This window comes from Triturus cristatus, chromosome 9, assembly GCF_964204655.1.
Source record: "Triturus cristatus chromosome 9, aTriCri1.1, whole genome shotgun sequence".
In the NCBI taxonomy this organism is placed as follows: Eukaryota; Metazoa; Chordata; class Amphibia; order Caudata; family Salamandridae; genus Triturus; species Triturus cristatus.
This window is the reverse complement of record NC_140592.1, coordinates 531,508,164-531,520,324: the sequence shown is the minus strand read 5'-3', so window position 1 is coordinate 531,520,324 and position 12,161 is coordinate 531,508,164. Positions and strand designations below refer to the sequence as shown.

General features: G+C 46.6%; 1 protein-coding gene across 1 annotated transcript in view; it reads right to left on the bottom strand.

The window, feature by feature from the left end:
• ATG2A (autophagy related 2A) overlaps positions 1-12,161 on the bottom strand; it is a 2,561,659-nt gene that overhangs the window by 2,138,353 nt on the left and 411,145 nt on the right. Inside the window, exon 11 of the mRNA XM_085625535.1 lies at positions 3,050-3,308. Within this exon, the coding sequence (XP_085481661.1) occupies positions 3,050-3,308 (259 nt within the window). The remainder of the gene's footprint in view (positions 1-3,049; positions 3,309-12,161) is intronic.

The window sequence follows — 12,161 nt, the reverse complement described above, 5'->3', positions numbered from 1 at the left end:
GCGGTCACACTCTGTGGTCCCCTACGGTCCCCTTAAGTAAGGAGCCGGGAGGGAGGAGCAGCTGCACACCAACTAGTTATGAACACAACACCAACTAGTTATGAACACAACAAATTGCTGGGTGTGTGGTTTGATGCCGCATACCATTGATAAGGATATCCCGTATCTAGTGCTGCCGTTTAGCTACAATGGGTCATTGTGGGCATTCCAGACTATGTTTCTTTTTGCACTTAAGACCTATTCCCCACGACCACCGCGATCCACTGGACCTAGCGCGAACAATAAAGCTTTGATGAGAGGAGTTGCTGATATGAGTAGAGATATCGATGCATATTCATCTATTCCCAAGGATGAGTTGCGAGCTTATGTGGGTTGGAACGCGACGGGGTATAGCATTAGTCTGGGCGAGAAACAGCGTAAAAGTTCATCCCCGATTTGGGTCGTACCCCACATAGGTCGGTTCTGTTTACAAGGTAATGGTCAGAATCCAAGAGCTCAATTAGGGAAGAGTGACTGTGCTGAAACGTACATTTTCCCATCACAGTTTTCCCCTGCGTTTTTGGCTGCCAAGGGTACATACTTTGTTTGTAATGATCGAGCATATACATGGTTGCCCCCCGATTTCTCGGGCACGTGTTATGTTGCAAATTTGCTACCGCCGACATTTACTGCCGCCTCTGATTATCACAAGACCAGAGTTGTGAGAGGCGTTGTTAGTAAGGAGGATACTGCCGGTCAGGAAGCGGGAGACTTTTTCCTGGGTTTCCTGCCGTTTTGGGGACCAATGGTCAATAGTAGGAACCTGAGACAACTGACTCGTGTAGTTGAAACCACTGTTAATGTAACGGCTGGTGCCCTTGGTAACTTGACAGCTGAGCTCCAAGCGGATCGCCTCATGACGTTGCAGAACCGTATGGTTCTAGATGTCATACTTGCAGACCGTGGTGGGGTATGTAAGGTTATCCAATCAAGCTGTTGTATTTTCATACCAGATACCGCTCCGACAGTCTATCAAGCGATCTCCAAACTGCATAAGATTTCCGAATCCATCCATGTGGATAAAGGAGATTGGTCGATGACGGGGTGGTTCTGGGGACTGATATCAGCTTGGGGATGGAAGATTCTAATAGTCACTGGGACGATCTTAGCCATTCTTTTCCTGTTCTGTCTATGTGTACAGTGTGCTCCTGTAATGTGTAGCCTCTGTGTTACATCATGTGTAAGGAGACCTGTATCAAGGGACGAACTAAGCAATAGGATGATGCCACAGCAACATCTTCATGACTTTATGAATATAGACCTGGACTCAGATTAGTATGAGTATAGTTATTGCCTATGTAAGGGCAAAAGGAGGGTCTGTGGTACTGTAAAATTTCGGAACCATGTTGGTAGCATGGTCCTACCCTGCCGATTTTGCTATCAGCGAACCGCAAATGACTAATGCGGTATGTATGAGTGTTTTCGTCATATGTCACCGATGAATTCACCGTGTATATGATACAACATGTCGAACCCTCAGGTTCCATTTTACAATGGTAACCATTTTGTGGTTGCCCTCACATAGGCTGCGCTTCGAGGCCATGCCTAGGCCTAAAGGACACGCAATCTTTCTTTGACTTCTTTGTGACCTATGCAAACTGACTCCACTGCCCGAGGTCAATCCTGCCCGGCCGGTTCCTTTTACTGCGGCCTTATGGGATTAGCATCAGGGCCCAACACATCATAAAGTCGTGTATCCCACGCCACTTCTGACTAATCCCTTTCACACCTGACTCTGTTTCCTACTTTATGGCTTGTTTTACGAGGAAGAGGTGTCCGTTTTATTGGGGTCTGCTGATATCTGATGAGGGTTCTGAGCCTCGCTGGGTAAATAATTATGTGCTGACCGAGCTGAAATGTGGGATTATCATCATGACTGTGCTCTTTCTTTGAAGCGAAAATATGTGAACGACCACTTGTAAAAGAGGGGCGGTGTTGCCCAGAGCGTAATATTCTGTATATAAGAAAAGACTGGTTTTTGGTTGGGAGCAGTCTCCTGAGAACATACATTGTGTTGTACTTCTCGGATACCTGTGATTGGTCTGCAGCCAATAAATACGATCTTTGACTTCACCTAGAAGATTCTGTGTTTCTGTGGTCCGAAACAGGAAGAACTCGAAGTCTTCGGGTGTGTCCCCTGGCACCGCTGGGTTGGTTCTAAAAACCCAGTACTTCAACAAACAGGATGGGCAGGAGGGTGAACAAACAGGATGGGGCGGGTAGGGGAACAAACAGGTTGGGGCGGGCATGGGAAACAAATAGGATGGGGCAGGGAGGAAGAAACAGGATGGGGCGGGCGGGGGATGAAACAGGACACTGGATGGGGCTGGATTGTGGGGGGAACAGGATGGGGGCAGGTGTGTGGGGGGGGGAAGGAAGGGGGCTGGCATGTGGGGGGAAGGGGGCTGGCGTGTGAGGGAAACAGGATGGGGCAGGCATGTGGGGGATACAGGATCAGGTAGGCCTGTGGGGGAAACAGGATGGGGCATGTGGGGGAAACAGGATGGGGCGTGTGGGGGAAACAGGATGGGGCGGGTGGAGGAAACAGCATGGGGAAACAGGATGGGCATGAAGGGAAAACAGGATGGGGCGGGTGGGGGAAACAGCATGGGGGCAGGTGGAGTGGAACAGGATGGGGCGGGCAGGGAGCAGAAACGGAAGTGCGGGCGGGGGGAGAAGAGACAGGAGGGGGTGGGTGGCAGGGTAGAAGAAACACTGTGTTTATCCTTCTAGGAGATCTTCCCTCTACACCATGGACCTTTGTCTGAGAGATCCAGCACGGTGGATTAAGAGAATAGATGAAGAGAGTAATACCTCAGAAATTCAACTCAATTACTTGCTAGCATTTTCCCACTACATACTATGTAAGCAGAAACCAGGACCTAGGTATCAAACACCTCTCTCCAATATATTGTGGATAGGTTATTGCAGTAGCTAGGAAAACATTATGTAACCATTACCAGAAATCATGAAAAGTTCCAAAGCTGCTTGGTGTTCTACAGTACAGTACCTGAGGTGACTGCAAGGGATAGCCTTCTCAAACTGCTGCCGAAGGTGCTGGAAGTCGCGCCCGCTGAATGCTGTGTCCTTGAAGTAGGCTAGCTCAGTGAAGAAATGGCTTGTAAGCTGGCCAAACATTGGTGCCTTGGAATCGGTCTGGCTTGACTCTAGGTATTGGTGCAGCAGGGTTAGGGTGAGACCACCAAGGGTTAGTTTCAGCAGCATTTGAGGGCGGAGGGCCTCAAGGATCAGTGGATGATCAGCTTTACCTAAAACATAACAGAATTCATCGAAAGACTGATTTTAGTCAGAGTGGAAAGATGACTTAATTAATTTCTGTTCTTTTCTCTTATGATCACACACTTCAACCTATCTGAATCACATCTAAATGGGAAAGGAAAATGCTACTTACCAGTATGCATCTGTTCTTGGCATGTAGAGCTGTAGATCCACACACTTATGCATAGATCGCCATCTTGTGTTGGGCCCGGATGTTTGCACTTTGTTGTTGTCCTGGAAAGTCTTTGGAAGTCACGGGATAGGTGGCTCCTCCTTTGGAGAATAGTGCGCATGGGCATCGACTCCATGGTCAGATTGTTTTTTCGCCAAGAAGGGAAATGATGGAGTTTTGTAAGAAACAGAAAAGATGTCCATGTATGTTGTATCTAAATAAGATAATACTGGAACAGATAAAGGCAGCCGGTGAGGTGGGTGAGCGCGTGTGGATCTACAGCTCTACATGCCAAGAACAGATGCATACTGGTAAGTAGCATTTTCCGTTCGAGGCATATGAGCTTTAGATCACACACTTATGCATAGATTGCATAGCGGTGATTACCAGTGTCTGTTGCAGTAGTTTGAAATAGTGTTTTAAGTACAGCTTGGCCCACTGTTGCTTTGTCTACACAATAGTGTTTTGTGAATGTGTGCGCTGTAGACCATGTAGCTGCTCTGCAGATATCATCTAAGGGAATGTTCCCTAAAACTGACATTGAAGCCCCTATCTTTCGGGTAGAGTGGGCTTTAGGGGGAATAGATAATGTACGTTTTGCTTTGTGATAGCAAATTTGTATACATTTGACAATCCACCTTGCGATCCAAGATTTTGATATGGGATTGCCTTTATGTGGTGGTGAGAAGGATACAAAGAGTTGTTTTGTTTTGCGAAAAGGTTTTGTCCTGTCAATATAATAAAGGAGTGCTCTTTTTACGTCTAGAGTATGAAGAGCTCTTTCCGCGACTGTTTGTGGTTGCGAGAAGAATACTGGCAACTCAACAGACATATTGAGATGAAAAGGAGAGTTAACTTTAGGAAGGAATTTGGGATTTGTCCTGAGAACCACTTTCTTATGATGGAGTTGTAAAAATGATTCTTGAATAGTTAGTGCTTGTAGCTTGCTGACTCTTCTAAAAGAAGTAATGGCCACAAGGAAAGGCGACTTTCCATGTAAGAAATTGTAGCTCACATTTATGCAGAGGTTCAAATGGAGGGCCCATTAGTCTTGTGAGGACAATGTTTAAATTCCACACTGGTGAGGGTGGTACCCTAGGAGGAATGATTCTTTCAAGGCCTTCCATAAATGCTTTAATGGCAGGTGCCCTGAATAATGACAAGTGTTGTCTATTTTGTAAGTAAGCTGCAGCTGCTATGGCAGCGAGGTGTAACCTAATAGATGTGTATGCTAGATTACACCTTTGAAGATGTAGTAGGTAACATATGATGTGTTGAATAGACACATCTAAAGGATTGATGCTGTTATTACAGTATATTACAAATCTTTTCCACTTGGCTGCATAGTAGGCTCTAGTGGTGGGGTGTCTAGCCTCTTTGATAACATTCATACAGTCGGGGGGTAGCTTAAGGTAACCAAATTCTAAGACTTCAGGAGCCAGATCGCTAGGTTGGGCTGTGCTGGGTCCGGGTGTCTAATCTCTCCACGGTTCTGTGTTAAGAGGCGTGGGGAGAGGTGTAGTTTGTGGTGTGGGACTACTGATAGTTCCAGCAGTGTTGTGTACCATGGTTGTCTGGCCCATGTTGGAGCAACTAGGATGAGTGTCCGTGAGTGTTGCTGCAGTTTGCCCACCACCAATGGAATGAGTTGGAGAGGCGGAAAAGCGTAGGCAAATTTGCCTGACCAATTCATCCATATCGCATTGCCTTTGGACAATGGGTGTGGATATCTGGCGGCGAAGCTTGGGCATTTTGTGTTGAAATGTGTGGCGAAGAGATCTATCTATGGCTGCCCCCACATTTGGAAATATGGTTGAACTTGTGGATGAAGTTCCCACTCGTGAATCAGTTGTGTCTGACGACTTAACAGATCTGCTATGCTGTTTTGGACTCCTGGAACGTGTTGGGCTAGGAGAAAAATGTTTTGAGGAATAGCTCACCTCCGTATGCTCTGCGCTAATTGAGAGAGCTGTAGGGAGTGTGTCCCGCCTTGTGTTTGTATGCAGTACATTGCTGTCATATTGTCGGTGCGGACTAGGACAGCTTTGCCTGATATTTGTTTCTGGAATGATTTTAATGCCAGAAATATTGCTAGTAACTCCAGGTGATTGATGTGGAGTAATTTTTGCTGAGGTGTCCATTTGCCTTGCATGGTATGATGTAATAGATGAGCTCCCCTGCCGGTGAGCGATGCGTCTGCTGTTAGTACAATCTGTGGAACCGGCTCTATGATCGGTCGGCGATTGGAAAGGTTTTGTGTGTTCCACCACTGCAGAGAGCGATGCGTGCAGCCGTCTACCAACACCAGATATGTCAGCTGACCTTGAGCCTGGTTCCACTGACGTACTAAGCATTCCTGTAGGGGGCGCATGTGGAGTCTGGCATGAGGTACTATGAATATGCAAAGGGCCATCATCCCTATGAGCTGCATGAACACTCAAGCTGGAAGCGAGTGTTGTGGTTGGAATTTTGTAATGAGACTGTATGCTTGCTATCCTCGGTGGACTGGGATATGCAAGGCCTTTTGAGGTGTTTATTGTGGCACCGAGATACTGTTGGATGTGGGATGGTTGTAGGTGAGACTTTGTGAGGTTTATGGTGAATCCTAAGTAGTGAAGTAGTTGGATTGTGGCGTGTGTGTGATTTACACACTGGCTGTATGACTTGGCTTTTATGAGCCAGTCGTCTAAGTACGGGAAGACGTGCGTTTGTGGTCTTTTTAGGTGAGCTGCAACTACTGCTAGACATTTTGTGAAGACTGGGTGCTGTGGTGACTCAAAATGGGAGAACCTTGAATTGGTAATGCTGACCGTCCACTACAAATCTGAGATATTTCTTGTGAGCGGGGTGAATGGGAATATGGAAGTAGGCGTCCTTGAGATCTAAGGTGGCAAGGAAATCGCCTTGTGTGAGCAGAGGAAGGACCTGTTGAAGTGTGACTATGTGAAAATGGTCTGATTGTATGTAAAGGTTTAGGGGTTTGAGGTCCAGGATGGGTCTCAGTGTTCCGTCCTTCTTTTGAATGATGAAGTACATGGAGTAAACTCCAGTATTTTGCTGATGCAGGGGAACTGGTTCTATTGCATGTTTTTGTAGGAGGGAAAGCACTTCTTGTTTTAGCAGCGATAAATGTTCCTTTGACATTGGGTGCTGTCTGGGTGGTATGTTTGGGGGAGTAGAGGTGAGTTCTAGACAGTAACCGGTTGAATGATTTGTCTCACCCACCTGTCGGTAGTGATATTGCTCCAGACAGGTAGGAATTGTAGCAGTCTTCCCCGTCCCGAGTGGAATGGTCCAGGGGGAGTGGAGGGAAGTCACTTGGTGGGGGTGGAGGCGGAGCGAGTATTGTTAGTTTTGCCTCTGCCTTTGTTATTATTGCCTCTGTAGCCTCCTCTATGATAACCTCTGGTAAAGGTTGTTTGGGTGGGACTTTTGTAGGACGTGGAGGGGTTGTCAGAGGAGTATCCTCGGGAGGTGCACCTATAAGAGGAGCAACAAAATGAACGTCTGGGAGCTTGCGATTGCAAGGCTCCCACTGATTTGGCCATGTCGGTGTCTTTTTTCATCTTTTCTAGAGATGAATCCACGGCAGGGCCAAATAGATGTTCTTGATCAAATGGTTGGTTAAGTATGGTATTTTGAACTTCTGGTTTAAACCCTGAAATGCGTAGCCATGCATGTCTACGTAAAAGGACACTTGTGTGGATGGCTCGGGAGGCGGTGTCTGCCACATCTAGAGCTCAACAAATGGAGGTGTTTGTTATAAGTTTACCCTCTTGTATGAGGTCATTGGCTTTTGCCTTGTATTTGTCTGGGAGGTGTTGTAATAGGGTTTCCAACTCATCGTTGTGTGCCCTATCGTATCTAGGCAGCAAAGCTTGTGTGTCGGCGATATGCCATATGTTGGCTGCTTGTGACGCTGTTCATTTACCAGAAGCGTCCAGGAGTTTTGAATCCTTGTCGGGAGGCGGAGCATCGCCTGATGTTTGTGAGTTAGCCCTCTTTCTGGCGTTGGACACCACTAATGAATCCAATGGTATTTGTCCCTTGATGTAAACAGGGTCTGCTGGGGCAGATTTGTATTTTTCCTCTATTCTGGGGTTAATAACCCTAGCCCTAACAGGATCTTTGAACACCTCAGATGCATGTTTAATTACCCCTTTTAACATAGGGAGAACAGAAGTGGACCTTTGAGATGTATCAAATGTGTCCATTAGAAAATCCTCCTCCACAGGGTCTGTATGTAGAGCTACCCCGTGGTATTGTGCAGCTATGTGAACGAGCAGGGTGAAGCCCACAGTGTCCTCTGCAGGGGAAGATCTAGAGATATAGATGTCATCTTGTGGCACATCAGGGACATCTGGCGTGCCATAATTGTCCCATGGGTCGCCTGGGGTGTAAGGCTGACTAGGATCCCCTAATGGTTCATCGTCTGCACCCTCCCCCCGTCCCCAGAAGTGTCATCATCGTCCTGAGGTGGAGGAGATGGTGAGGGGAGTGGAGATAGAGTAGGGGAGTGGTGTGGAGGAGGAGGAGGTGAAGAAGGAAGTCTGAGAGGAGATGTAGCAATGTCCCTCTTCTTTGGTGGAGATGGAGCCAGTACAGGCATGTCCATTGTTCTCTTCTTAGAGCTGAGAGTTAGTTGACCTGTTTTTGGGTCTTTAAGAAGAGTTTTTTTGAGTTGGATCTGGTTGAAAAAGCTCTTCTTGTGAAGGTTGGTCTTTTGGTGCCGTTTTTTTCGGTTCCGAAGGTTTGTGTGGTGCCGAATCTGGAGCCGATTTATGCTGTTTAGGCTTCGAAACGTGAGATTTTTTGATTTCTGAAGGAGCCTGTGGAACCGGTTGTTTTTTCGGTTCCGAGGGCTTTTTCGGTTCCGTAGGTTGAGAACCTGTACTCTTCAGAAGTGGCTTTTTACTCGGTTCTGATGACTTTTTCGGAGTCTAGGGGTCGGTACCAGTAGGTTTCAGTACAGAGTGTGTCAATGTGGAGCCAGTGGTCAGCATGGAAGGGGACGACAGTTTCTTTTTGGGTGCCGGGGATTGGGTTTCGGCACCGACGGCAGGCTGACTCGATCCCGAGTGGCCTGAAGGCTTATGTGTCGACTTCTATGTTGGGCCCGATGGTGAAGTCTTGTCCCGGTGTGCCTCTAGGCCGAAGGTGTTACCGAAGCCTTTTTCGGGGGTGGGGGGAGGGAGTCGGGGTCGACGTCACTACTTACGACCCGCTGCCCTGGGGTGATGTCTTCGATGTCGGAGTCGTTGGCTTCGGAGGTTCTGACGAGGCCTTCTTCGACCCGCTCCTGCTCTGGTACATCGACGCCCTCCTGGAAGATGTAGTCGGGAATGGATGTCGACGATCGAGCCATGCTTAAGTGTGTGATCTACAGCTCATATGCCTTGAACAAATATTTTCTGCACCCTGCCTCTTCATATGTGTGTTGTAAGTCTTCTGCTACCTTTGCTGTCACATTCCTGAACTCCATTCAATCTGTTCATGCAACCCTTGAATCTCAATCCCCTTCTGATTTCTTTAACAAATTTCAACTTGTTTACTGTGCCATTTATCTCTTATCTACAATATACACAGGTCTTACACAGTGCTGCTTTCTCCAACATATTTCATAGAGTTATCTGCGCACTATTCCAGCTACCTTCTGCTTTCCAGGTCTCGGCATGCATTCACTACACTGATACTTTCACCTCAATTTTTTTCTTCAAGTTTTCTTGTTGCTATAAAGTGCATATCACTGAAAAGGCTCCACCAAATCTTTCGCTCTAGGGGGGGCGCTAGAGGGCGCACAGCAAGATGGCGACCATCATCCGCCTGTTATATGCTGCTTCCGAGTCCGTTTGGCGACTGTAGGGTGTCTTGAGGCCCTCAGGCACGAGTTGGGAGCAGCTGGGGCCCTTGACACTCGCTGCACGAGTGCCTTTGCGGTCTTTTCCACTCGGACTAAAACGTAAAACGCCTATGTCAATCCAAAAGATATGCAACAAAGTTCAGGGCGCAATTTCAAATTCGGTGCCGAAATGTGGCTTCTGCACAGGACTGTTTCAAATGGCAGTCAATCAATCAATCAATTCTTTATTCGATCCAATAGGTAAGATCATAAAAGCACAAATAAAAGAATAAAACAGTATAAAATTCATCTTACTTAAGAGTCAATAGCAGCAGTTTCCTTTCACATATAATAAAAACTCTTGTTGTTTAAATAGACACAAAGAGTATTGTGTAAATTTACCGTGTAATAAACCCAATACTATTTACAACCAGCCTTCCTCTTTTTAATGCATGCCCATAAAAACTTGGCTACCGAAAAGCAAACCAGAGGGTCAGGCAATGATTTTAAAAAAGTGCCAACCGACATTGTTTTACATTTTGGCGCTTTAAAATCGGGACAGGGTAGTCATTCCTTTCTTTCCCATAGAGCCCGTAAAACAAAACTAAGTGTAGCTAAGTTTGCGTGGAGAGGTTATCACAAGGGCACGAAATAAAATCTGAATGGTTATATGTTTTTTCTGGGTAGCCCAACATCAACGGTATCATGTTCATGCAAAATCTTAATAAAATGAATTTGTGTTGTGCACTAGTGACGTTTGCTAAGTAGGAGTACCCTCCCTCTATCAAAGGCGGGCTCAAGTGATAGATACGAACTGCCTGTTTGTACTGATTTTTTTCGCTTCGGTTGTATTTTGCCATCAATAAAAACCTGTTAATTACCTTTGGTTATGAGACCTTTCTGCAAGCTAGTGGATCCCTGAATAAGTCAGGGAGCCCAATATCATTCAACACTGACTCAACGTAGTTAGCCACCTGAACCTTCTGTGGTTTTCCAATTTTAAGCAGTTTCTTATTATACTTTGCATCAGGGTTACAGTGTCCTTCCGCGAGAATAAGTGACACAGTAGGATTGGGGCTAGCCGAATTGAGTCTGAGATTTAGGGCAAGTCCAGTTCTATATGTAAAATATAGTAATAGGAAGGGGGAGGAAAGCCCACTAGAGACTTAAAAAAAAGTTGTTTTCAATCGTTTGGAGGGAGTCTGTCGATACCATGCCCCAATCACCCGCCCCATACGTTGCTGCAGCTTTGTCTTAGCCGGATAGATGTTCTTTATCAGAAGTAACGGTCTGGTGTCCAGTATTTTGGAAAAGGATTTTAAGGTCGAACAGCTTCTCTCCATTCCCAGCATCCTTCCTTCCACCAGCTTTGGCCACAATAGATTTTTGTCAAAGAGAACCCCCCAGGTAGGGTAAGGTATCAGCCACCTCAATCCTTCCGGGGTCCACGTGGAGGTACGGGGTTTAGTCTCTTTTTCTAGCCCCAGATATAATTGCAAAGGACTTAGTCTGATTAACTTTCAGATCTATTGAATCCATGAAGGATACATACACAGTTATCAGGTGTTGGAGAGCTAGCACCGTTCTTGCGGTCAAAACACCGCGTCGTCCGCGTAGGCCAATAGGGGTAGCGGATGAGAATCAAAAACAGGAACGTCCCATGTGGTCGCCAAGAGGGCATCCTCATCTCCGTTTGTATAAATAGAGAAGAGGAATGGGGCAAGGACGCAGCCCTGCCTTACCCCTCTACCGATTTTGAAGGGGCGGGTACAGTCCCTATTTTTGGTGTAGCGGACCGACGCCGTGACGTTTGAGTATAACTGTCTAATGAAGTTAGTTATCACTGTGTCAACCCCCATCTCCTTCATTATGTTCCATAGCTTGTCATGAACCACACAATCAAACGCTGCCGACGGGTCCATAAATGCCATGTAGATCTTCCCTTCCTTCACTCTGGTGTATTTGTCTATTACCAGGGCTAAGTTCAAGCACTGGTCTACAGTACCCTTTCCCTGCTGGAACCCGTACTGCTCCTGGATTAAGATATTATTCTCCTGGGCCCACCCGTCTAGCCTAAAAAGGAGACGTCGGCCCATTAGCTTTGCTGTGGTATCCAGCAGGGAGATTGGTCAGTAGTTCTTTGGGTTAGCCCTATCCCCTTTTTTGTGTATTTGAACAATAACACTTGTTTACCATGAGGGGGAGGGCCTGCCAGCGCTATGGTATTAAGGACATTCGTTAGTAGGGGCGCCCATACGTCAGGGATTTCCTGAAAAAAATCTATTGGGACCCAATCCGGTCCTGGGGCCTTTCCAGGGCTACATCGCATGAGGCTTACTCTCACTTCAGTGAGTGTGAAGGATAGTGAGTCCTGTGCGTTTAGGTCTATAGTACGCAATGACGAGGGAGAATGGGTGCTAGAGGCAAGGATGTTTTCAAAATGGGCTACCCAAGGGTCTTCATCTACGTTAATTTCTATTGTGGGGTCTCTGGGATTTTTAAAGTGTGGGGCATTAATTATCTTCCATAAAACTTGACTATTACCCATGCTCGCTGCCTCTTTAAGATCCGACCATACCTCATCCTTAATGGCTCTTTCCCTGTTTTTTCTTGCTAGGTTATAAGCGATCGGCAGTGCTCTTATTTGGTCTGATGTTCTAGGTTTGGTTTTCAGGGTAGACGTAAGAGCCTTCCTCGCTTTAGTACAAGGGGAGTCAAACTAGCCCTTGCCTCTCCCAGTATTTAACAATTTGATGTGTGCGAGAGCCAATTTTACCTTTTCTAAAAGGCCACAAAAAAAGGACACCACTACCCCTGGGTCAGCGTCGGGTG